Here is a 26,131-nt window from a genome sequence, read left to right as displayed (position 1 = left end):
GTTTATTTCTCGCGAACCAAGCTTTGGTAAACTTTACATCATTTTTCATGCTCAAATTTGTCGAGTTAACACTTTTGAAGTGTAGGCAGTACCTTTTCTTCTTGAATAGCTCTATGCTCTTGGTATGATATTCGTGATAAAGAAAATCTAAATCTGAACGGATTGAAATCAACATTAGATTTCTCCATTTGTTTGATTCGATTATTTGTAATAAAAACGAACAATACAGTCCAAATTCAATATCGAAAACGCTTCCCAAATTGTAATAAAATAAGGGTAAACCATGTACTATCGAATTGAAAATACTTGTTATTCCTGGTGTCATATATGTGAAAATTGCAGCAATTGATGAAGCCCTGTAGATTTTGTTACCCTCTTTGAAGACGTATTTTTCACCAAGTGTCAGTGTGGTGATTATATCCAACATCAAAGTCACGTTCATACAAACATCAAAAGAATGCACTGTTAAGTTGAGAATTTCAGATTCTCTTAATATCCGATTTTCTGAACCACTTATCATCTCCACATTCCATTTCATGATTCGAGCAAGCTTATTGTGTTCTGTTACGTTCCCACCCTTTCGGTCCCGGCATTCTGAATATAAACCAACGGTCTGCACTGATAAGCCTTGTTCCATGAGTGAAATAATGTTAATTTTCATATTCAAAACATAAATTACTATCAGACACCATGTACATTGTCGATGCACCATTTCACCGCGCTGGAACAAATCTTTGTAATAATGATAAGGACAAAAACGATTTTTCAAAATATATATTAGCAACTAGGGAATTTGAGACTTCATCGAGAAAATAAAACACTGGTCTTTTAAATTCAAGTCATGTTTGACTTCAATCTCTGTGTATTTTCAGCTACGTATATAAAATATTTGTCTTTTCAATAAAATCATCTTTATCAATCGAAATTAGAAAATTTCAGATATACAGTAAATAATTGCTAGTATAATTGACAAAATAACCATCTCTTCAAACCATCCAAATGAGTTGTAGTTTTCTGTTTCTTGAAAATATTTTTAATAAGAGTATGACAAAAACATTTTCCGTGCTTCCGTAGTCATTTTTATTTGGGGTAATCCAAACTGAGCTAAAAAATTAAGTTTTCGAAAGATTTCGGTCTTTAACCTGCTTAAACATGATATAGTTCGTTTCTCTGGCAATGAGGGGAATCCATAAAAGAAAATCGGTCAAAAAGGTTTCACCTAATTAATGCCGGGTGTCTCGAAAAACGATACCGTCTTTCTAAGAGTCTGAATTAAAATGTTTACCACTCTTGCATCAATTAAAGTGAGTGTGACTTTTTCTCGTGTTCGATGAGACGATGGTCAGTTCTGAAGAATGTCTTTCTTGATACAGTTTTTTTGATAAGAATATCCAAAATTTTCGGATGTTCTTAACCTTTTGAGTTTTCAGACTAAAAATGTTCTTATTAAATCTTATTTTCACCATTTTATTAGTGTTTTTGTACGATTTCCTAAAAAAATTGGCTGTTTTGCAGTTAGTGAAGCCGTTCTGAATATTCTGGTCATCGAAGCCTTGTGTTCTTATATCGTTTTTTCTTATCAAAATTGTGTTCCTCTTTTCCAGGAAGAAAGCAGTAAAGTGAAGAGTCGCTATGAACGTCAACGAAAAGAGCAAGAGGAATTTGAAAAGAGTGAATTCAAACAAGCAGAGCTTCTTCGAAAGAAACAAAGACTTGAAGACAGAAAGGTATTTTATACATTTTTAAATGTAGCCTTTATCCACTAATTAGTTTTTTTTGCAAAGTTGGCTTGTATTTGATTTGAGGTAGATCACACAAAAAATAATTGAGGCTTCCACTAAAGGACTCTTACCTTATAACTTTGATTTCAAAGAAATTTTAAGTTTCGTAACTTTAAAGTCAATTCCTCTCAAAACTCAATGTCCAGACAAACTTCGTTCAATAAAACTATAAAACCTTTTTCTGATTTCTAATTTTGCAAAATGATACCAACAACCTGATCATATTCTTTACCCCAACTTTGTATATTTGGATTCTATTTAATGATAGTTTTCATCTTGAATTTTAGCTGAAACAGAATATTTTGAAGGAGATAAAGAGCGATCGAAAACAACACTTTAAATTGACAGATGACAACCAATCTTCCAGTACTTCCAACGATCAGGTACAAAATGAGGTTTACAACACACATTCTTCATGCTTATTGTCAAAAGGTGGTGTAAAGGACTTGAAGAGTTTTTTTAAACAAATCCCTCAGGAAGTGACTCTCTCAGCTAGCTTATTATCCTTTCGCTCCTCAACCTCGAAAGTTTTCTTAGAACCCTGTAGATCTCCCACTTCGTCAATAGAACTTCATGCCATTCTCGAACCATCTGGATGTCACACTTACAATTAAAATTTGATGCAGTGATTTTACCTTGAATATCATATTCGCCACCTGCAGGATACCATGTAACCTAATTTCCGTGCTCATACAACATTGCAATGCGTTTGTATAAATAGTGTTCTTCCCTTCCTACACTTTACGTATACGTATTACTTATTTAAGTTTTTGATTTTTTTCGGTAGCAGCAATCAGAGAAAGATCGAAAACGAAAAGAAAGAGAAGAATATGAAGCTAAACAAAAAGAGAAACGTGCAGAGGATTGGAAACGAGTACAAGCTGAAAAACGAAAGGTAAGATGGTAATTATTTCTAAGAATTATTATTACAGGGTGATTAAAAAAAAACCGCACCCCTAAACTTTTTGACGTAACTTTTCTTGTATTCAATGTATAGATCTACCTAATTTTGTGGGGATTATAATCAAAATACCAAGTAATTTTTTATCTACAAGTGTCTAAAATTTACCCTTTGGCCAAATTAAATCCCTACCAAATTATACAAATTCTGTCATTCGCCAAATCAAATACCTGCCAAAAATCGCATTATTGCCAAGCGTCAAATTAAAAGTACACACCAAAACTTAATACACTTAATTTAATTTTAGTGTTGCCTAACGATTTATACACATCTCGAGTAGGTTAATAAGAAATTCGAGGGGAAAATTTATTGATTTTCTCAATGGAATTTTATTCAGGAACGTCAGCGTGTGTTAACACAAATTGAGAATGACAAGCAGTCCAAGAAACACCGTGCTGCATCCCCTCCTCACCAAGGGATCAGTGATGGTACTCTTACTGTTGATGATGGACAGACACCTACAAGCTCCAATGTTAAAACATCCCCCGAAAAGAAAACTACATGCAGAATCCAGGTATTATTTCTGTTGAAAAATGTGAAAGAATTACATTTTCTATCACCGAGGAGAAATATTCCAGGGGGGTTTCAATCCACCAAGTATTTGATGACTTTAAGATCTCGTGATTCGTGCTCACTTTATATAAATCAATTGACCATATAGAATTCTATTCGTAAAAACAGGATTAAGTGACAGGACTATTACTCCATTCATTTGGGCCAAACAGTCCCATTGGATTTCAAGCCCGAAGGGCTAGAGGCGAGACTCCTGGATGGGAAATGAAACCACTTATTTCCCATCCAGAACGCCCGTGCGTAGTTTTTACACAAACGCCGGATTGAAACTAAAATCTATCGCTAGATTTCAAAAATGTAGTCCTCCAAAACAAAGGAACCGCTAGATAAATTCCGTCGTCATGATTACGGCGCGTTTTAGATGGGAAATAAGTGGCTTCAATTTCTCTTGCCTGGGAAGGGTTAAAGTTCCGTCTCTAGCCCTTCGGGCTTCAAACTCAATGTAAAGCTCTGTGGTAGCCTGGATAATTACCTGGCTTTGCCTTAATTCTTCTGCCATTAATCTGGCGCGGTGCAAAATTTCAAGCAAAAGAAACCCTTTATTGTTAACTCTCAGAACCTCCAATAACTCAATCTTTTTTCTTCGTTCAGGTCAATTTTCCAGACAGGAGCAGTCAAAATTACACGTTACCTGTCGATAGTACTTTAGAGAATCTAAACCACATTTGCTCTGAGCACCTTTCAACCACCGGCGATAATGTCAAATATTCGTTCGTTCAGGTAACCTCATTTTAACTTTACATTCTCTAAGAAATATATACTAAAATTAGGACTCCATCGGGTATTTTTCTTTGCAGTGGGCTTTTCCAGACATAGTCCGAGCCTCCCCAGTTGAAGATAAGACCAGGGGGTTAAATACTATCTGGATATCCAGGAGGTAGAACTTTATAAGAGAGGATATCCAGGGGCTCAGGTAAATGGATTAGAGAGGAAATCCAAGTACAATCCAAATCCAGTACGGAACAAAATGCATCCTCAACCCTTCCATCCACTTGGACATCCAGGGGGTGATTTTTTTAATGTCGGATATCCAGAGAGACTATATATTTTTAGGCCAGAAATCCAGGGGGCTGTGGAACAAAAATGGATATCCTCAACAGATACAGAAAATTTGGCAAAACCCAATTTTCACTCATTTATTAGACATTTCCAAGGAAAACATTTACTGAAGATCATTACACAAAGACACTTCAAGAGCTAGGATTATGTCCTTCTTGTCGACTGATTCTCCAACCATATCAACAACCCTCATCAAATGAACAAAACTCAGATTCTCCAAACATAACAGCTTCACAACCACAAAATGCATCGGGTTTAAATGAGACACCAAATCAACAATCACCGAATCCTGAAGAACCATCAATAGAACTTTTATCACCAGAAAGCCAAGCAGTTGGTCAAGCTGAGGAGCCTATGGTGGCTACTCCTGCTGTACGACCATGTCTAGGATCAAGGCTGTTGCAAGGTACGCTTTTAGGGTCATTCTCAAACAATGTTTTTTCGTTAAAGTTTACTTCCAGATTCTGTGCTCATGGGTGAGTGTTTATTATATTTCTTTCTCGAAGGGCAAGGCTTTAAATCTGAATTTGAAACGGGCAATTTGCCAAAAAATGTTCTATAATTAAATTCAAATAACAATCATTTTGACTGAGATTGATCGATTGAGCAACTTTACATTTTATTCTTTCTCCGAAGGTGATTTGGACAATCACATCGAGGACGATGCAATGATGGATGTTGGCAATCCTAGTGATGACGAAGAACCAGATGAAGATATTGCAAACCCCGATCTCATACAACAAGCCATTCAACGGAGATTAACAGGTAAGAGTGCTTTTATCGTCATTTCTATATATTAATAGCGGTGCTTTGTGTGTCTGTGTGTCACCACTTTCGTTTTCGCTTTGTTTGTGTTTTAGAATTATGACTTTTAGTCTCTTGCTTCACAAATTTGTTCTATTGGATTCGCGCCATTTGCAAAAGATTTCGCAAGCAATGTTTTGTTCTCGATAAGTTTGTTTTGATTGACAGATCGGATAGGGCCTGGTTTAGACTTTATTCAGCCTTTGTTTTGAAATTTAAAGCCCATCTACATTTAGTAATTTTAATTTCTGCCCAGCTTTGCCTGATCCTGTTTTTCTCTTTTCTTTTGTTTGAAATGTTTTCGAATGTATTTAACGATCGTATTTATTAATGACTTTCGAATTCTTTTCAAAACAAAACAAGTTTCTTTTATAGAAAAGAACATTTCAAATGTAAATCAACCCATCAAAACATAAATTTAAAAAGTTTGTCGAACAATAACAGCATTCAAAGGGCGATAAAAAGCAAGAGAAGAAAGTAGTAGTCCATCTCTTTAACTGTGTACGCTATTTTACATGTTTAAATTCGAAAAGTTATGACAAGGGTTTAAAAAAAACAATTTAGAATTGACTTATTTATCTTTTTAGATCTGATAAAAACAAAGTTGCACTATATTCTTTGTGGCTTTCCCGCTTCTTCATAAAGAATTGTCATTTTACCATTTCACTCCTCTTTACCATGACATTTTCTCAAATTGTCGAAAACTGGACGGCGTATTTAATGCGAGCGAAGCGAGAAAAAGATCTCCGGGGGAGGGTTAGAGTCAAACTTTGAAGATATCATTTTATTCATTTGATCGTTTTTTTAAAGCCAGCTTCAACATCCAAAGGACTTTTAGTGCGTTCAGCTAAAGCTTAACCGGCGTGCGACGCCGGGTACCGGCTAGTACTAGATATTGTTTCTACCAGTGTTAACCCAGTTTGATATTCAATCACCAAGGACTAACTGTAATGCAAAGTTGACTCTCGCTAATTCGAACTCGAACCGGGAGTATTATTTGTTCGAATAACAGAGAGTATTTTAAGAGGATTTCTCCCTGACGGGAACTGAGAGTAACTTCAACTTATAGAAAGATTTAAATAATAAAAGTTCAAATAAGCGAGAGTCGATTGAATGTGCAAAAATTAATGAAGCAAAAATTCAGTCACTCTTTATTAGCATCTTTATATTCTTTGTTTACGCCATTTTCAACTTGCATCTTTTTTTAGCAAATTCTTTCACTTGTCAAAAAAAATAGAAATGGCCCATTCCACTTCGCTGGGAATGACAATACCATAATAGTATTTAGGAAGTATAGAGGTCTTCGAATCAGGCTTCAATAATCCCTTCTATTCTACAGAACAAGCGCAGGAAGGCAATCACGATTACCACGCTTCATCAAGACGTATCACGTCCTTACAAAAATCTTCAGCTGTTTTTATCGCTCAACAACTCATAAAGAAAGAAAAACACATCGTTGAAAACATTCAATACTTGAACTCAACCACGGCGGACTTGATCATTAAAGCGCTACAAAGAAGCAACAATCTTACCACAGAGCTGTTGAATATTTTACAGCCATGGTATTTCGCAGTTATTCTACCTAATTTATTTATTAATGAGAGGCCAAGTGATATTTTCTTTGCCTTATAGAGAAGGATTTAATATAATTGGAGAATTCTGATTTTCTAACTCGAAACACATAGCGAGTTCAATAGTAGAAATTCGATTGGGTACCCTTTCTCTTCTATTGTATTCTTTCTTGATTCCGTCCCTTTACTTTTCCAGGAAAATTCTCCTACATTGGAAAATCAAGTTTTTACGTTGAAAATCTTTATTTTCTGTTTTCCAGTAAGCTAAAAGAAATCAATTTGGATTTTTGTCGATTGGCATCAGTTGATTTGTTATATGCTTTAAAGTAAGGTATCTCAATTTTTTTACTTTCTTGTTACAATTAATCTGACATAACTCGAATCTCTCCTTAAAACTCGAAGAAATCTTCTGGTTCTTCAGATGCTAAAAAAAGTCTTTATAACACAGATTTTCAATAACTCTAACAAACTTTATTTTCCCTTTGCGTGAGTCGAGTTATGGAGACGTTTCTATGCCATGCATAAAACAATCACACAACTTAATAAAATTATGAGTATTGAAAAGTCACCAAGTGATTAGTAAAGTGATTTGAAAACGAAGAGTGGGCCCAAGAGGGCACTGGGGTATGTGCGGACGGGACCTCCGAAGACTGGCCTTTAAAGAGACGGATTTTTGCTTAAAAGGTGACTCTTAGAGTAGAAAGACGTTTTTACAATTTTCCCTCTCGAAATCGAAAAAAAAATCCTAAAAATCGTGAATTTTCGACCCTTAGAGAGACTGATTTTTTCAACCCTTGGAGAGACTTTGGAAGACGAAAAAAACGACCCTTACCGTCCGCACATACCCAGCACCCATTTTTGCCTAAGTACCCCCCCCCCCCCCGGAGAGTGGGTAAGTTCTTCGTGTTTCGATATTTTATAAGGAAGCAAGCAGCAATTTTCAAACAAAAAGACTTTAACCAAACACCTGACCTCTTAGAATGTATCTTTCAAGTGTCTAGAGTGACTGTTTGAAACTCGGTATGTTTTTTTTTCTAGATCACATCAAAATTTACGAAGGATCAGCTTGAAGTCGGTGACTTGTGTCTCTGACCGTCTCGTTGAAACTCTCGTCAAAAGTAAGGGTTTTCAATCTTTTGCATGGGAAATTTAACTATTAATGAGAATTGTGTTTTTTTATTGTACTTTTGATGTAAAAGATCAAAACAACTTCCAGATATTAAAAGATTTTGGTACAAGGTCAGGAATCATTTTCGTCGTTTGACCAGGAAAAGACAACGTTTATTAAACTTTTGAAAATAGTTCGACTACCATAAAATAGGGCCCTTATGTTGCTCACAATCGCCTTATTTCAAACTATAGAAAAACATTTGCAAACCCCCACGCAAAAGAGGACCCTAACCCTTCGTCTAACAGAATTTGAAAAGTCCCATTATACACCTGAGGGTAACTTTATGTTGATTTTCCTTCATTTTCAGATATTCCACGTATAACGTACCTCAATTTATCAGACTGTGAAGCTATCGTTGGTAGTTTTCTCACCGCCACTAGAGGTTTGTATATTTATCTTTATCCGCTAAAAATCCGATTACTCAATTTCAAGCAATTTAGTGGAGGCGTACGGCTTTTCGGAATAGCGGAAATCTACCCTTTTTTCTTCGGAATTAGGAGCTCAGGTAAAATTCCTTCGGTATTTCGGAATTCTGAAATTGTTTCGTTATCGGGAATCCATGAATTTTTTCTTCGAAATTTCGTTAGTTTTTATCCCTTTTTTTGGAATTCATACATGAAAAATCATCCGATTTGAGAGACAAACCAAACTGGCCGGCTAAAAAAAAGGCTTTACATGAAGTCTTTCGTGGATAGAGCGCAAAACCGCAGCACTATCCTATAATTTCTTGTAATTTTGATACGTTTTCTCAACTTCAGTTGAGCTAGAATCTGAGAATGTCTGTCTGTCTGTCACCTCAAAACTTTGGGGCAGGCTGGAGACTTCAAAAATGGTCCGATTTGGCTGAAATTTTGCACACTTGATCCTTGGGCAAATCCCTGGGGGTGTTTTTTTCATTTTTTCAAAATTTTAATTTTTGGGGCCTGGGGACGAGTTTTTCGCCAAAACGAGGCTAAAACTTTGGGGCAGGCTGGAGACTTCAAAAATTGTCCGATTTGGTTGAAATTTTGCACACTTGATCCTTGGGCAAATCCCTGGGGGTGTTTTTTTCATTTTTTCAAAATTTTGATTTTTGGGGCCTGGGGACGAGTTTTTAGCCTAAACGAGGCTAAAACCCAAAATGCTATAATTTTTCTTAAGCCATTAAGTTTACAATTGGGCCTACGAATGATTTCAAAAATACTGAAGTTGAGCCAGTGCGGTTAGCACGTTCGACAGTAATTGTTGGGTTGTTTGGGTTATTATAGGTAAGCACGGTGTTCATTGTACCGGGTGTTTCATAGAAAAGTGTACAGATTTTGTATTGACTTTTTGAGAAAGCTAAAAATGGCGATTGGCCATTCATGACTTTTTTGTTTCTTTTTTTGAAAGAGTGTTATTCTGATTTTACTTCATAACTTTTGACCGACCGAGTCAGTCAGTTCCATAACTCAAAAAGTTAATTTTTTTCCCCTGACTTTCCAATGTTGAAAAGTTTGATCAATTTGTCTCAAATACTTTTTGCATTCTTTTTCTAGGTCTATCCAGGTTAAAGTCGTTGAACCTCAGTCGGACTAAGGTATGTAATTTTATCATTTTTCTTTGTCCAAGTTAATGTCTTTGATATCAAAAGATGTCCAAAATAAGGCCGATTCCGATTTTCGAGAAAAAATTCTTTCAGGCCGAAAATGCCGGAAATATGCCGTTTCTTATTTTAATTCCTTTTCTATTTCCATTCTATATATTTTTCATTCGGTAGGTCCAGTATGCATTGTGCTTGTTTTTCATACTTTGTTAATTTACGTAATTTCCATCATTATGTTAGCAGACATTTGAATCTGTAGAGGCGGTTCCTTACGCAAATCGAACGTTCGCTTTCCTAATGGTTATCTGATATTCCGATGGCATGGCGGATTGGCGGCCGCCCACGCTAAAGCCCTAAAGGAGCGGACCAATTTCCCATCGGAGAGAAATGATAGTCGGCCTTTGATGTGCCCCACCCCCAGTCAGGTTCAACAGCCCTTGTGCGTAAACCTATAAATATTTCGGTTGGACCCGCCAATCCCCGAATACGAAGGATGGGTTACCAGACCTCCGTTGAAAAATTCTTGACGCAGTCGTGCAAAATTCCGTAATGTAAACCTTCCAGATGTTGAAAATTTTCCCGACCTTCAGAGCTTTAGCGTGTCGGATGAAAATTTCACCGAGTTCTTCTTTTTTGCATCACATCCCTTCCAATCCATTTTTTATTGAAACACAAATTCGTGCACGATTTTTTATTCTTACAGTAATCACGAAAATCTAAGGGCTCAGGCTTTGACAGAATCCTAACCAGCCCCCTTGCTTTATTTTTCCTGAGTGAAACCCCGGGGCATGAGAATTGGCACTGTTGAACGTTGATCTTTTTACAATCATTAGTAACTAGAACTGATCTTAGTATGGTTTTCAAAGTGGTCTGGAATTGATCAATTTTTGTTTCATATCATTCTTCATTCTTCAAATATTTTGATAGGTCTCGACCGCTTGTTTTACCGCAGTAGCGTAGACAAGAGAGGCGCAAAAATTGTGTAGGAGGGCTATTATGCTATTATTATCTATTCGTAATATGAAGAGATAATTAATGTGTTATAAAAATATGTTCTACTTCACAAATTTTGCGCCCCTCTTGTCTACGCTACTGTACCGGTCCATATTTTGTATTAACAAATTTGACGCCATCGGTCAATCGGGATCTGCTTTTGAAGTGGCTGCTGAAAAGGGAGTCGATTTTCTTAAGATTACTCTTCGCATGAATTGATTTTCGCGATTGGCCATGTTCACAAAAGTTGGTCGGTTCGAAAAATTTAAAATCTGAATTTTGGCGAAACCGCAAGAAAAATGTATGATATTAAGTAAAAAGAGGCTGAGACGGTAAATCTATTCGATAGTTCTTAATTTATGGTTTAACTTAGCAAAACTCAAACCACTCCGATTTTTTTTGGCCTTTTAGTGGTATACAATTCATTTTTAAATCTTTCATTTTTCCTTCGATAGCTGAAAGATGAATACACTCGAAACTTCCTTCGTATGGCGATCGCCAAAGACTTGGAAGAGCTATCGCTCAACAGGTGCAACATCACTAATGCTGCTCTCGATCTCGAAGAAGGTTAGCTTTTTATCATATTTATTTTTATTCCTTGTTTAGTTTTTCCTGTCTTTTGTTACCCATTTAGATTCTTTTCTATGAAATACTATCAAGCTGATGCGTTCTTTTTGTTTGCAGATTTTCCGTCGATTACCGCTTTATCAGTTGACGAGAGTAAGGTGAGTAATCTATGTAAAGGTTTTTGTGATGAAAAAAGAAGTTCTCTTCCTTTTCTATGAAGTGCTACTTTAGTGAATACCCGGGCGTAATTTTTTTCATGGACCGAGATGAGTATTTAGCTTGAACAAGGCTAGAATTTTAAGGCAGAAAATATTAGCCGCAAGCATGGTAGTAATGGACAGAATGTAATGAGAATAAGCCCCATTAGTCACCCCTCGCCCCCCCCCACATTAGTCACCCCTCGCCCCCCCCCACTCAATTTGGGGAAGGATTTATAATGTTGAAAATAGATTTGATTACTAGCCACATTTGCCACGTCCATAAATTGTGGGTTTGAGTTGAATTTTGCACACTTACTGGTCCCTTAGTAGAATACCTGGTGATTTCTTCATTTCTTCAAACATTTTGATATTTGTTTAGCCCCAATGAGCTGAAAGGTCATTGAAAGGTCCTCTATTAAATTTGATAGAAACAAACTTTTTTGGGTGGTCCTTGAATTTTAGCTGACTTCAGCAATTACGTCATTTTTCAAACAACGACTATTTTATACTGGCAACTGTTTCATTCACTTCTTAGGTAACATCATTAAGCTTTCTGGAGAAGATGAGCAACCTACGATCTCTAAGCGTCAAGAAGACTTCCATCAGTGACAACGATATGACATTTGTAGCTGCATTGAAACATCTTCACGCTTTGGAACTTCACTCGACACATATTACACATGAAGGGCTGTCTCATCTACATGGTAAAATATAGCTTCTTTGAACCTTTCTAAACCACAGCAAATTAATTTGAGTTAATTTTGATTTTAGTCTTTAAACCAAGAGGGGGATCGGTAGTAAGTTATAGGGACCACTGCTGGGTGGGTGGTATAACAGACTGTAAGGGGTGGTCAACCTATTTTGAACGTAAATTACAAGTTTTCAAAGGTGTGGTGGTTCCAAAAAAATTTTCTGAGTCAAAGTGCACATTTTGGGCACTGGTCCAGTACACTAACTGTGTACCCCCTGTTTAAACCTGTATCATTATTGCTATTTGAAACTTACGTCAAGTTTATATTTGGTGTCCGGACAATTCCCCACTGGTGAATTCCCCCGCGGAAAATTCCCACCCGGTGAATTCCCCCCTGGTGAATTCCCACCCATATATTTTCATATGTGCTTTTAAGTTTCGAAATCATGGACTGTAACCTCGGGGGGTACTAGGGTTGGCAAATGAGAGGTATGTGCGGACGGGACCTCCGAAATCCGACCCTTAGAGAGACTGATTTTTGCTGAAAAGGTGACCCTTAGAGAGACTTTTTGAATTTTTTTTTCGATTTTTGAAAAAAGTCATACCCTTAGAGAGACTTTATTACAATTTTTTCTCTGGAAATCAAAAAATTTCCTAAAAATCCTGAATTTTCCGACCCTTAGAGAGACTAATTTAAAACTTTCAAAACAAACCTCCGATTTCAGGGTCAAGGATTCTTACATGATAGTCTACAAAGTTTTAAGAATCACAACGCCCATTTTTTTTTATTCTGAGAAAACAATTAAAGATTTTTACATGATAGTCGTCTACACATATTTTTATATAATTGCCCCCGCAGGAGCGCAGCGACGAGGAGGCACTCATAGTTTCACGCATAGATATTGGACTGGAATCTCGAAATTTTGTTGTTTTTTTGTTTTGTCGCGCAAGCATCCCCGTAGTTAGTCTCTTCCGTAAATGTTCGGTTTTTAGTAGTATGCGTATTTTCATATTACGTTATATGCTATTACCATTATTACGTATTACAAATTATTAGTTTTGATTTAGCTTTGAAAAGCTGAAGCGAGTGTTATAAATGCAAATTATTTATAACAGTGTATGATATAACACGAATTACAATATTACTTGTGCAAATCAAAACAAACAAAATGGCAGACTGGTTATGATGTTGAGCTGATTCATTCGTGACTGGAAAAAGTGTTTTGTATGTCAAATTTTGTTTCTTGTCTTTGAAACTGAATACTAAATACTGTAATTTAGTCAGAAGTTCATTTCAGCAATGATTTCAATTCTTTTTCTGGAATCTTTAAAGAAATTTGCTCAAGTTTTTTAATGTACGTACATTTGATATTTGATATTTTTTGTTCAAACTATAATTTATCTTTGTCTGCTATTATATTAATAACTAGCTTTATTCTTTATTGCTTATAGAGCTTCTTGAGCTTTAAATACCATAATATGGTCGTAACTCGAGAAAGTCCTTTTTTTTTTTTTTTTTTTTTTTTTTTTTTTATCTATATATAGGTAACACGAACAAATAGTACAAAACTAAAGGTTCCTAACCTCCCGCAAAAGGACCACCAGATCATACCGCCAGGAGGTAGGAACCCTACTAAGCTAACAATAAACTATTAAATTAACTAATAAATGGAAAAAAGAAAACAAACTACAGAGGATAAATACTAACAGAAATAAAAAACAAAAACTAAAAGAGCTAGGAGAGCAGTTGGAGTAGACTAAAATAACGGTCCCCCAAAACGGCTTGTATCACAGATAAATTTTATCGTTATACTCAATATATCATGATTTTGGATAATGCTAAAATCGGGGTCGCCATAAAGAAGTATTCTACACAATGTTTTGGGATTAAATGGAAACAAGGTTATGTCAAGTTGAAGAAGGCTGTCGAACATAACAAGTCTGTTATTGGAGTAATCAGAGCAATGCATCAGGAAATGTTGTGTTGTTTCAACAGAATTACTTCGACAGTTGCAGAATGGGTCGATTGTGTCTGCAAAGTTATGTCTAAATTTGTGGTCCCGAAGATGACTGAAACCAACCCTTAATCGGTTAAGTAGAACCACGCCATCGTTGTCACTAGCCTTGAAAACTGAGTTAGCGCAAGGTCTGAGAAATTTAAGAATCGCTTGTTTGAATAATGAAATAGAAGGAAGATTTCGTATATTTTCGCCCAGGTTATTCCATTCATTGATGCAAAAGGGGAAAAAGGAGGCACGGTAACGTTCAGTCCTACAAAATGGTGCCTCAAATGGTGGTTGTATCCTCCGCCCTGCCCTACGTTCCTCCTCCCCTCTTTGGGGAGGAAGAACATTTGAGAGATAAGCAGGTGCAAAGCCATTGATTATTTTATAAAAGTAAATTAGTCTTCGACTTAGTCGCCTGTCTGACAGGCTTTCAAGACCTAACTCAAGATAAATTTTTTCTCTGGAAGTTCCTCTGAAACATCCAGTTATTGCAAGACAAGCATCATATTGAACTGATTCTAGTTTTTCAGAAAAAGTGGAATTACCTGGACGATCATACACGACATCTCCATAATCTAGGTGTGGTCTAATATGGGTTTTAAATATCGTGACTAGTGAATCCCTAGGTAGGAATGCACGAAGCCGACGAATAAGACCAATACCTTGATTGGCTTTTTTAATTTTTTCATCAAGATGACGGTCAAAAGCCAGCTCATGATCAAGAATGAGACCAAGATGTTTTTGATGATCTTGTCGAGCAATGGCTGCGTTGTTAAAATAAATTTCTGGAAGATCAGGTAGATTTATCCTCCGAGTGAAGTACACTTCAACAGCCTGTTTAGAAGGATCAGGGTTGAAGGTCATTTTCCATTGATGAGCCCACTCACTAACCTTCTGCATGTCACTGTTCAATTCGTTTGAACAGCGAATATGATCAAGGATAAGGGAGAATATTGACGAGTCATCAGCAAAAATTTTGATCATGGAAATAATTCCTTCAGGGAGGTCGTTAATATATATCAGAAAGAAGAGCGGTCCTAGAATAGAGCCTTGAGGTACACCGGCCAAGACCTCCGTCCAATTGGAAGCTTGGCCATCAAGAACCACCCGCTGCAACCTACCTGAGAGAAAATTTTGAAGTAATGAAAGAAGGGGGCCGGACACACCATACAACTTAAGTTTGAAAATCAGCCCATCATGCCAAACTCTGTCAAAAGCTTTGGAAATATCAAGAAATACTCCGCGAGTATCTAGAGGTGGATTTGAATCGAAACCTACCAGGATGTCGTGCGTTATGGACAAAAGCTGGGACACACAAGAGTCACCCTTGCGGAAACCAGACTGGGAATTAGTAAAGAGATTGTTGTTTTCAAAATAGGTGTAAACAGAGTCAAAGATGCATTTTTCAAAGATTTTACCAAAAATAGGTAGAAGAGATACTGGCCTGTAGTTTTTTAACACACTCTTGTCCCCTTTGTTTTTATAAACAGGGACAACATTTGCTTTTTTCCAATTCGATGGAAAAACACAAGAATCTAGGGAAAATTGATAAACTTTCATAAGAGGTTTAACCAAGGATTCATCACAGATCTTAATCATCTGTATGGAGATGTCATCCCAACCATGCGCTTTGTTAGATGTAAGTGCGCGTATAAGGGCTAAAATTTTTGCTTCATCAAGAGCAATATTGTTTATTTCAAGATTTGTAGCAAAGCTTTGTTGTGGCAAAACACTATCAGTGTCTATGAGAGAGCACTGATTAGCAAAAAATTTGTTAAACATATTTGTTTTTGTTGGAACATCAGCAATGAGATTATTGCTGGAGTCTCGAACAGGGGGAATCCTTGGCGTCTTCCTCTTATGAAGAAATTGATTTAAAATGGACCAGTATTTTTTCGTTCCCAGATTTGGATCACTAAAATTAGTTGCTAAACGAGAAAAATAAGAATTTTTTGCATCTCTGACTACCCTTCTACACCTAGACTGATGTTCATGGAGGGTTTCAAGATCTTCTACCCTCCTCCCATTTTTGACATACCGCTTATAGACTTTAGATTTTTCAAGTAGGGCTCTCTTTATCCCAGCCGTCATCCATACTGCATCCTTGTTCCTGACGGTTATGACCTTATTTGGCACGAAATTTGACATGATATTGATTATAGTTTCAGTCATAAGAGAAACCTTCCCGTCGACATCAAGACCCTCAAAACATACATCCCAGTCTACCATGTCTAATGCCCTCCGAATAGGAATGGGGTTTGCTCTGGAAAAGTCCCAAATTTTACGTTCATAAGATGGAGCTAAAGGGATTTTAAAATTTAATTTGCAAAAGGTTATCTGGTGATGGCATTTAGGGTGCAAAGAGGGAAGGATACCAGAATCCAAGACCAAATGATCTGCTGATGAGAAAATTAGATCGATGCAAGAAGAAGAATTTTGTAGGAGGTGAGTAGGTCCATCAATTAATTGACGCAGACCATGCTGGGTAGCTAGATTTTGAATATCTCTACCACCAGGATCAGTGACGTCACCGCCCCACCAGTCAGAATTCTTGACATTAAAATCCCCAAGAAAAATTGTAGCAGTCGGAGAAAAATTATTAATGTTTATAATTGTCTCCTCCCATTTACGAGAGAAAACCTCAAACTCATCAGAAGTCTGACTGGGGGAGCGATAACAAAGAGAAAGAAAGTCCTTCTTAACTTAGTAAAACAAGATACCGGCAAAGTTCAAAAATGTTGAATGTATGCATATGGCCATATGTAAAGTTGAATCCAAAAGTGGTTGAATGAATGTTGAATGTCAATCAATGTAAACAAACTTTTTCTTTTGGATTTACCTCACTTAGAGTGTATTCACTGTTTTAACATTCGTTTAACTTTACATGCGCATATTTAACTTTTTCTAAAATAACCTATATGCTCCAGTGGTTTGGTGAAATAGCTCCAATTCTGGCTTTCCAAGTTAGGAGGGACCTTCCCGAAGGCATTTAACGGTGGTTAGACTAGATACACAGACAGTCATTCGGAAACACAATAAAGTGAAAGTATATAGCTATAAACTCAAAAAGTCTAGCTTCCTGGAGGCACGTCTCTTCATTATCTGCGCTGCGATCATCTTAATGGCTTCGATCCTTTCAGCTTGGAGAAAAGATTGCATCACATCATGAAAAAGTACTATGCACTTGAAAAAAAAACTAAAGCGCATTTCAACTTTTCTCGACTGTAAGTCTGAATAGACCACAATGGCATTCGTTTATTTTTCTTTTGACCAACAACATAGAAGATTTTGCTTGCGAAGTGCAATCACAGCGTACACAAGAGGAGCCCGGGCCTTAACTAGGATTGGTTTCTATTTCACCCAATTTAAGATGGCGCAGAACTTTTTGATAAATTTTATAAGTAGTATTTTCTTGACTATTGTTTTATAGGCAAAGTAGCAATAGAGAAGTGTTGAAATATAGCTGCCAATGAAAAAAGCAAGCTATTTCAGGCTATTTCTGATTGGTTACCTTGTTGATTTATAGACCTTTTTTAAAGAGGCAGCCATGTTGAATAATTATGTACTCCAGCATAAAAACAGTGATACAGCCATGCATAATTACTGTGTTATGCATATTTTAAAAATTATGCATGGCTGTATCATTGTTTTTATGCTGGAGTACATAATTATTCAAAATGGCTGCCTCTTGTTAAAAAAAGGTCTATTCACCGCTATATATTTTGCCTACAATCTAAGATGTCTGCGGCATTATCAGAAAAGGTCTATTGTGAATAATAATCATGACATATATTGCTGTAAGAAAGAAACTGGGAGAAAAAAACAAACAGGAGATGTGAAAACCAGTAAACTAATGATACCATAAGTTTTAAAATAAATTGTTGAGAAGCTTTTCCTTGAATTTCATCAAATTATCAAGCTGCATAAATTCTTCAAGTATTGTGTTAATGGAATATAATTTTTTTTTCAAGCATATGCCTCAATCAATTAATCAATCATTCAATAATTAAATCAATCAATTATTCCTGATTATTTTTAATGCTTTAATCTTTAAAGCATTAAAAGCTTTATAAGTGCATGACATGATCTTCTGCGTGGGCATTTAGTGAAAGCTATGACTAGTAAATAGTAAAATCGCTTATTTCAAATTACATGATTTTTTAGTTCACCAGGGGGGAATTCACCGGGTGGGAATTTTCCGGGGGGGATTCACCAAGGGGGGATTTACTGGGGGGGGAATTCACCGGGGGGGGAATTCACCAGGGGGGAATTGTCCGGGAATCTTTATATTTACTCATTAGTTCTGTGCATCAATCATCTATGGTAAAGTAAAATTCTAATAAAGTAATTCTTAAAAGTTGATAAAGTAATTCTCACTAGGCTTAACACTAGACGTGGAAATTTAGTTTTCATAGGAAAGGTTGGTTTTACTTGAAAGATAAAATGTGTCCCACTTCAACATCTCGCTCAGCTTAATTCTATTTTTCATTTTCTTTGTTTAGCAAAAAGACTGGTGCGATTCAGTTTCCCTGATCGAATGTACGTCACTAATGAAAGTATCAAAGTTATTGAAGACTTCCCTTTGACAGCGTTAGATTTGACCAATTTCGTTCATCTAGATGATGGCTGTATACCAAGCATACGTAAAGTAAAAAGGTACATATTTTCGTACAATGTTCTGTCTATTTTTTCTTTGAGGAGCTCGTTAAGCGTTCGTTGCGCTCGATACAATACAAGTTTTGCCACCGTCTAATTTAGAAGTTAAGGTAAAGTCACTAATCATTTCTTTTCGTACCAGGTCCTCAATCTTTGTTTTTTATTTGTTTAACGTTATAGTGAAACTCTAAAGCCTTTTTCAAAAGGTTTGGAGAGCCATAAGCTATAAGGATTCCTTCCAACCTGACGCTATCTTTGGTTTTATTAGTGGTTTATTTGTAATCTAGTCTTGAATTTGAATCTCCTTTATAAAAAAGGAGATTTCAGATTTATTTAGAAACTGCATTAATTTGTTATCAGAAAAACCAATAACAATAAGCCAGAGAAGAGTAGTTGATTAGGAAAACCAAAAAAATATCTCGAAATTATGAACAAAATTTACATCCTGCTGTTCTGCTCGTTTATTTTGCAAACAAAAGAATTCAAAGAAGAAACTTGAGATTTCTTAATATATCCCTCTGTTTTGACTTCTTCAAATTTTGCTTGATTGTTTTGGAACCTCCCAGGAATGAAGTAATTAATGTTTGTTGTATGTCTAATTTTTTCCTCGTTTTGTAACGTTTGCGAGTCTAAAATGGTGTTTTTCTTTTGTGATAACTAAATCGTCAAACTTTCACTTTTAGTTTTTTTAATTCTTCTTCATAATGTAGATGAGTGTTTAAAGAGTGAAATTTGATGGAATGTTGATTGTTTTGATTTTCAAGACCTCTAGGCTTAGCACCGTAGACTCTATTTTTTATAAGAATGGTGTAAATCGATTTCATCATGGATATTCTTAACTTCTTTGCGAAAATCATCCTAAAATATTCTTACAGCATACTTAGGTTAGGATCCTAATTCAGACCAGATTAAAACATTTAGTAAATACGTCTCAAGCATAAACTGGCATTTTTGTGAAAGGAGCGAACCTTACTTGGGGGGGGTAATTGACAATTTATAATTGAAAATGCTCTAAAAATGGCATTCTTAGGTTGAGTAGCAAAATTCCATGATGGTGAAATTCTTAGCATTATTCTTAATTTTTTGGCTATTTTCATCATGGACATTCTTATAAAGTGTATTCTTATAAAAAAAGCGTGTAGACTCTATTTTAAAGTGTCTTGCGGGTGTTTTGTTGAAGTCGAAATTTGAAAAGTGTGAATAGTTATTGACCCAATATCGTAAAATGATCACTTAACATCTTTCTCAAATTCCCAAGTCCAGTAAATTATTTCCTCGATTTCTATTGATTATACATGCTATACGGGTGTCTCAATTTCGCATTGTATTTCCTTTTCGATTCTTATCTTCTCCTTTTTTATCTTCAAATAGTTTCCATTCCCAAAATGGATAAACATCAAATTTCCTTCAGTTGTCATTCTATTTTCTCTGCATGGTATCATAAGAAAGTTCTTTTCCTACTCTGTCATCACAAGATGCCGAATTTTAATTATGATTTTTTTTAATAAGTGTCTTGTATAAGAAATCCACGGTGTACTTGCTTACGAGATTATTATAAATACAACACAGCTATACGATAGTAAACCAATTAATTCGATCGCTTTCGTACCCTTCCTGTGAGCTTTAGTAAAATCTCATCTAAACTGTGTTAACTTAAAAGAACCATTTCTTTATTTAATAGTGAACTTTCACAATAAAATTTACATCAATTCTAAACAAAAATTTGAACGAAGAAAGCAAATAGGTCTTTTTTTACTTCTAAAACTACTCAAGACAAAATTTTAATGCTCCTTTGGAGTCAGGGAATTGTCAAGTTTTTATCGAATTTAAAAAGGCTTCAAACTTGTTATTTTGGGCACGGAATTGTACATGTGCTTTTTTGGACACTTTCTTGGTTTGTCATTATATCAAACTCGAAAGATTAAACTGCTCGATTCACAAAAGGTTCGTTGACCTTAAAACACAACCGAGAAACTTTTTCGCAAAGAATGATGGGAGATGGGCAACACGAACAATATTCAGAGCTCGAGGACACCACTTTCGATACCATACTACTCTTCATATACGCCACAGCACTTGGGATGCAAATGATCGCTTTCTATTACCTCTGGTTGCTACGGAAACAAAAGAATACTGGCAACCAGAGAACCATCATGTTTAGTTTGTGCGCCACGGAGACCTTATTTTTAATCATTTGGATTTTCAAGTTTGCATTAGCTCTACATCATATCCAGCTCGGTAGCGTTTCGCTCATTATTGAACATCTGCTTCGATTCGCCGTCGCTTTGCAGTATACACTCACGATGCATCATATCGCGTTCGACCGCTTCTTAGAGGTCTATCTACACTTGAAATACAAGTCCCTGGTCACATCGCGAGTTAATAAAATGATTATTATAGTGTGTTGGGGTTTCACTTTAGTGTTTGCTTTAACCCTTGTGATTATATCTCAAACTGCTTCAAATATCAATGATGTTGACCGATTCGCATTCTTCCTTTTCTTCGCCACAGATGCTATATTCCTTGCAAATTCAATCGTAGTGTACACCTACCTTTACGTCAAATACCGTCAAATGAAAACAAAAACTCGCAAGAATAACCCTTTCATAACCAAAAACAAAGCACGCTTTATGGCTCCCTTTTTCATTATTTTGACTAGTTTACTTTTCCAAGTGACTGCTTCATTTTTATCGATGACAAATTACTTGATAACATCTTCTAAAATCACATACGCCAGACAAATCAGTTTACTTCTGTTCGGTTTTGGATACACATCTGACCCTTTGATTTATATTATTTTGAACCCGTTGGTGACCAAGAAGATCCGATGTTGTTCTAAACAAAAATATGAGATTGAGCGTGACAGAACGCAAACTTTTTCCACTCGTTCCGTCTCTTCGAATGTCAACCGATCTAGACCTGTTCATTTGTGATTTCATGAAACTCGAGATATCTTTCTTAATGACGCAAAGGGCTCTTCCAGAAAAAAAATTGAATGTGGGGGGTGGAGGATATATCATTTTGGGGAAATTTACCCCCCCCCCCCCCCCGGGCAAGCATCAGTTGACCCCCCGGACATTCAAAATCACCCCTAATCAGAGCAAAATTTGCCCCTAAAACAAGGCAAATTTTCTGGAAGAGCCCAATCTTGCTTTTATAAGAAGAAACATAAAAACAGACTCATTTAGTATTGCCAATTTTTAGTTTTGATCATCAATCCAACTTTTATGACAGTTTTTACTTTTTCAAAATAAGTTTGATTTGAGGAATTATACAACAATATTTTGGCTTAACTATGTACAAAGCAAAGAGATGAAAATTATCATTCTTGTTAGCTCTTTCGGTAATGACCGAAGATGGTCCGAAGTCGTGTACCCAAACATATAGAAATACAGGCTTTTGGAGTTTGAAATTCTCTCAGTTAGAGTACGATTGAAGACAAATTTTGTTTAAAACATAAAAGATTTCACAAGATTTCGAACTTTAAATGGCCATACATTTTGTTGGTTTGAGTATAAGACTTGTTGTAGTATACTTTTTTTGCTCAGAATTTCATGTTTTATCTGAAGGTATCAATCATTTTAGTTTAATTCGACTCAATATTTAACTCATTTTGGGGGTTAGGAGTTTTGCCTACGACGTCAATTTTTTGGTCATAAAAACTTTTGCCAGGCCTAATTCGCGGGCCACCTCTCAAGAAAGTCTCAAAATCCTATCTACTATCAAACCAATCACATGCGGTTGAGTCCCGCGAAAGATGCTTCGGATCCTAAGTTTTGGTCCCCTACTAAAAGGCTATGATGAAAAATACTATAACAATAGACTAAAGTTCGGTAAAACCACTATGTATAATGAACTCCGTAGAACTGCAATTTTTTCCATGCGGTCGAGAATGAGAGTGAGGACGGACTTGTTTGCATTCCACTCAAGCTTCACTTTTTTCTTCATTTCCAGTTTGAAACACTTGTATTTGACGCAACTATCCAAAATTACCGACAATGGTGTCATCCAGCTGAAAGGTTGGTTTTTTTTATTTCCTTCCTAACCCGTTAGATATTTAAGGTTTTGGAAATTTTGACTGCGACCTCCACACTATAGACAAGCGTTCAATCTTCTTGCTCTTGCGCGTAAAGCGAGTGGAAGATTCAATGGGTGCCGAAATTGCAAATAACAGATCCCCAAATCGGTCCTGTGACTTTCTACGTAAAGTCAACATTTCTCCATAGATTTATATGATGATGTCGTGTTTTAAGCCATTGCAGGCAAAAAAAGTGAATATCGGAAAAAAATATTGTTGCTGAAATTCTATTGTAATGTCAGGTGACCTACAATGGGTGACGAAATACTTGGCACAAAAGGGAAATCCACCGGGAAGTTTTGAAACCACAATCGATTTGCAAGTGCTCTAAAGCAGGTTGGAAGGGTAGAGTTTTAACTCTGAGACTCACGACCTTAGGATCTGAGGATCCAAAAGTTCAACAATGGTCCAGTAGGGCTTGAAATATAGCCTAGAAACTAATAAATCCCTCCCAGATCGAAATAATCGATGAAATCAAGTTGAAGGCCCGAAATTTTCGAAAAATGGTAAATTAGCCAAAGGTGCCAATATGTTATGGCACTGATTGTAGGTAGAATTTCCTACCTAACCATGGCACACTTTTCAGCAAAAGTACGCCATCTAGCCCTTCGGGCTTTATAAATCTTTGTATTTCTCTTCCTTTTCAAAATCCTTTATATAACTCAGTTCTCGGCTCTCCGCGCTCAACATTAACGCCTCAAGGCTTCTTGAGTTGTTTTTCAATAAAACACACTTTTGTTACCGTAAGTATCACAGCTCGAATAATCGTTAATATTTTCTCTTTGAAAACTTGGTCTCTGGTACCCAGGGTACACTTTTTTGTTATTTGGTGTTCATGCAGTGTGTCACAATATCAAAAAAGTGAACTAATTTTTATATAAAGATCTTACTTTATATAAAAATTAGTTCACTTTCATGATTTATGCAAAATTTTATTACTTGTAACACTTAATATTTCAATCTCCAAATTCCATGCGATCTTCTTGGGAATTAAATAGCTATTGATTGAACAGAGAATTTTAATCCTATTTCAATTTTTGTAAGCTCAGTTTAGATAATGAGTTTTGAGGATTTAACTTTATATAAAACGTGTCCGCTTTTTTTTCGGACACACTTCTAGATGTCGCTGTTTTTCTTTTAGTTTTACGTGATTTGGAGACATTGAATCTTCGCCACACAAATGTCACCTCATCCATTACACCAATCTTCGAAGGTAAGTTACCGAATGCATCGGTAAATGGGTCATTCCATTTTATATCCATACAGGGGGTGGACGAACATTTTCAGGAGGTAATCGGAGAAGAATTTCCATATTTGTTTCGTTTTCCAGGCTGTAAAAGGTTATTCCAAAATTTCCAGGGGCTAAAAGACTGATTTTAGTTCATCCACCCTCATTTTTAAGGTATGAAAAGAATTTCTCCAAAGTTGTTTTGCAAATGTCGCCCATTTTCCAGGGAGTATCAACACATTTTTAAGAATTTTTTTGTCTTGGAAAGGTTCGCCCTTTTATGGAAATTTAATGGAACAGCTCAATGTGGATGCTTGCTCTTTTAATTCAAGTTTATTGTGGTTTACGACAAGCTAATTCAATAAATTCGATTCTTTGTTCAAGTTTGAATTAGCGAGATTCAGTTGTATTCGAAACGAAATCCATGCAATCGTTGAGGACCTTCCTCAGTCGGTGAAGTGATGCGAAATTCGTGATCAAATCTTGTTCCTGTTATCAGTTTATTGGTTCGCTACTAAATTTAGGTCGATCGTTTTTACTTGTATCTTTTTAGCGCTTAGACTATTACACACACTCGATCTCACGGGAACGAAAATCGATAACGAGCTCCTGACGTCACTTTCTCTATGTCTGAATCTCGTCAAATTGAACTTAAGTCACACCCGTATTGACGATGAAGGTCTTATCAATCTAAATGCACCACGATTGAGTATATTGACGTTGGACGGGACTGATGTTACTATGCAAGCTGTCAACAGACTTTTGCTAAGTAAGTTGTTTATGTTGTCCCCTCACTCAGGCAGAATGTGATAAGAGGATTAATCATCAAGAGCAATTATGCATCGGCAAGCATAATAGCAGTCGACGAACATAATAATAGAGCATAAGCAATTATTTGGGTTTGAAGTATTTTAAGATCAGATGACAGAACTCAGAAATATTTCTGATTACTAGAACGCTTAGTCCAAAGTTCACTCAAATCACAACTTTAAACTAAATCAGATGAAATGCTACACCACTTCCACGCACAATGCAGCTTCTTGTTTCGCATTACTTGATAGAGAAAACGTGATTTTAAGAATCTAATTTTAATAAACATTACTTCACCTTTCATTAACATTACGAGATGCTTTGTCAGCAAATTTTTCTCTTGATATAATCATTGCGCAATTTCTTTTGTGCCTTGTGCTGCTGTGTATTTTTGTCATGGTCAACAATTTAATTAGTGCAACTCCCTGTGACGGTTTCTCTAAAAATTGTTTTGTTTTGTTTTTTTAGAATGCACCTCATTGTCATGGGTTCGTAATGCATCCAATAATGTTTTGTATGAAAGGGAAAGCATGGACGAAACATGAGAACGTAAAAAAATACACTCCCTGTGGCGTTGTCTATATTTCCTACTTTAACACGAGTAGACAACGTTTTATGAGAAACTTTCGTGGCCAAAACAAAAATGATACTGACTGATGCAAAGCTTTTTCCTGGCCAGTTGCATTGAAATCTTTTGAAGTCCGTGATCATATTCTGAGAGAATTATTACTTTCTGTAATCCATTTTCTATTGTGATAATTTCAAGTCATTTCGTGCCTGCATTTCCTCCACTTTAAGGCTCACCGTCTGGCCCTGGTCTCTGGATGCTTGTTTTTCTCAGTTTATAAATTTTTTAATTAACAATTTCAATTTTTTTTAAGAAGAGAAAAGTTTTAATATTGCTAGTTTATTTAATTTAAAAAACAACTATATTATTTTTAAAGGAAAACTTTTTCAAATACTCATTTAAAATAATGAAATTTTGCACTTTAAATTATTGTTCACTCCTGTTCTCACATTTTTTGCTCCTGATAAGAAAAATAAATCTCTTCTTATTTTCGTGCTTTTTTACAGACCATTCCAATCCGGGAAACACTCGATTTAAAAACGACCGTATGTGCGGCCCAAAATTAGGCCTTTGAAAAATCAGACCCTTACAGTGCAGAGAAAATTTACTTTGGCAAATTTGAGTAAATTTGGGCGAGAGTCAATCCTTACGGATGCATTTTTTGAAAATTTTTTGTCCTTTTTAAGGCAAAGAATTGTCAGATTTTCCAAATTTTTGTCCGAAAAACGTCGTTTTTCACTTTTGCACTCTTACTAGCACTTTTCTCTCCTTTTTACTCATTTCGTTCGACCCTTACACCCCTTACAGTGTACCCTAGTGTACCTTGAGTCCCAGGCTTATCATTAAAGTT

General features: G+C 36.0%; 1 protein-coding gene across 2 annotated transcripts in view; it reads left to right on the top strand.

The window, feature by feature from the left end:
• Positions 1-25,693, top strand: part of LOC136824836 (uncharacterized) — a 28,087-nt gene extending 2,394 nt beyond the window's left edge. The window contains exons 3-22 of one of the 2 annotated variants that reach the window (XM_067080810.1): positions 1,605-1,727; positions 2,069-2,164; positions 2,572-2,676; positions 3,080-3,256; positions 3,907-4,035; positions 4,459-4,780; positions 5,011-5,139; positions 6,518-6,740; positions 7,010-7,075; positions 7,788-7,867; positions 8,228-8,302; positions 9,438-9,478; positions 10,933-11,044; positions 11,162-11,202; positions 11,780-11,948; positions 18,444-18,597; positions 22,552-22,616; positions 23,817-23,888; positions 24,457-24,672; positions 25,182-25,693. In XM_067080810.1, the coding sequence (XP_066936911.1) occupies positions 1,605-1,727; positions 2,069-2,164; positions 2,572-2,676; positions 3,080-3,256; positions 3,907-4,035; positions 4,459-4,780; positions 5,011-5,139; positions 6,518-6,740; positions 7,010-7,075; positions 7,788-7,867; positions 8,228-8,302; positions 9,438-9,478; positions 10,933-11,044; positions 11,162-11,202; positions 11,780-11,948; positions 18,444-18,597; positions 22,552-22,616; positions 23,817-23,888; positions 24,457-24,672; positions 25,182-25,258 (2,472 nt within the window). In that variant the 3' untranslated portion in view covers positions 25,259-25,693. Of the gene's footprint in view, positions 1-1,604; positions 1,728-2,068; positions 2,165-2,568; positions 2,677-3,079; positions 3,257-3,906; positions 4,036-4,458; positions 4,781-5,010; positions 5,140-6,517; positions 6,741-7,009; positions 7,076-7,787; positions 7,868-8,227; positions 8,303-9,437; positions 9,479-10,932; positions 11,045-11,161; positions 11,203-11,779; positions 11,949-18,443; positions 18,598-22,551; positions 22,617-23,816; positions 23,889-24,456; positions 24,673-25,181 lie in introns of both variants that reach the window. The other variant, XM_067080809.1, reaches the window with a different exon arrangement.
• The last annotated feature ends 438 nt before the right edge of the window (positions 25,694-26,131 follow it).

Source organism: Clytia hemisphaerica, unplaced genomic scaffold, assembly GCF_902728285.1.
Source record: "Clytia hemisphaerica strain Z4C2 unplaced genomic scaffold, Clytia hemisphaerica genome assembly, whole genome shotgun sequence".
Classification (NCBI taxonomy): domain Eukaryota; kingdom Metazoa; phylum Cnidaria; class Hydrozoa; order Leptothecata; family Clytiidae; genus Clytia; species Clytia hemisphaerica.
The sequence above is the reverse complement of the archived record's forward strand: the minus strand, read 5'-3'. Positions and strand labels throughout refer to the sequence as shown.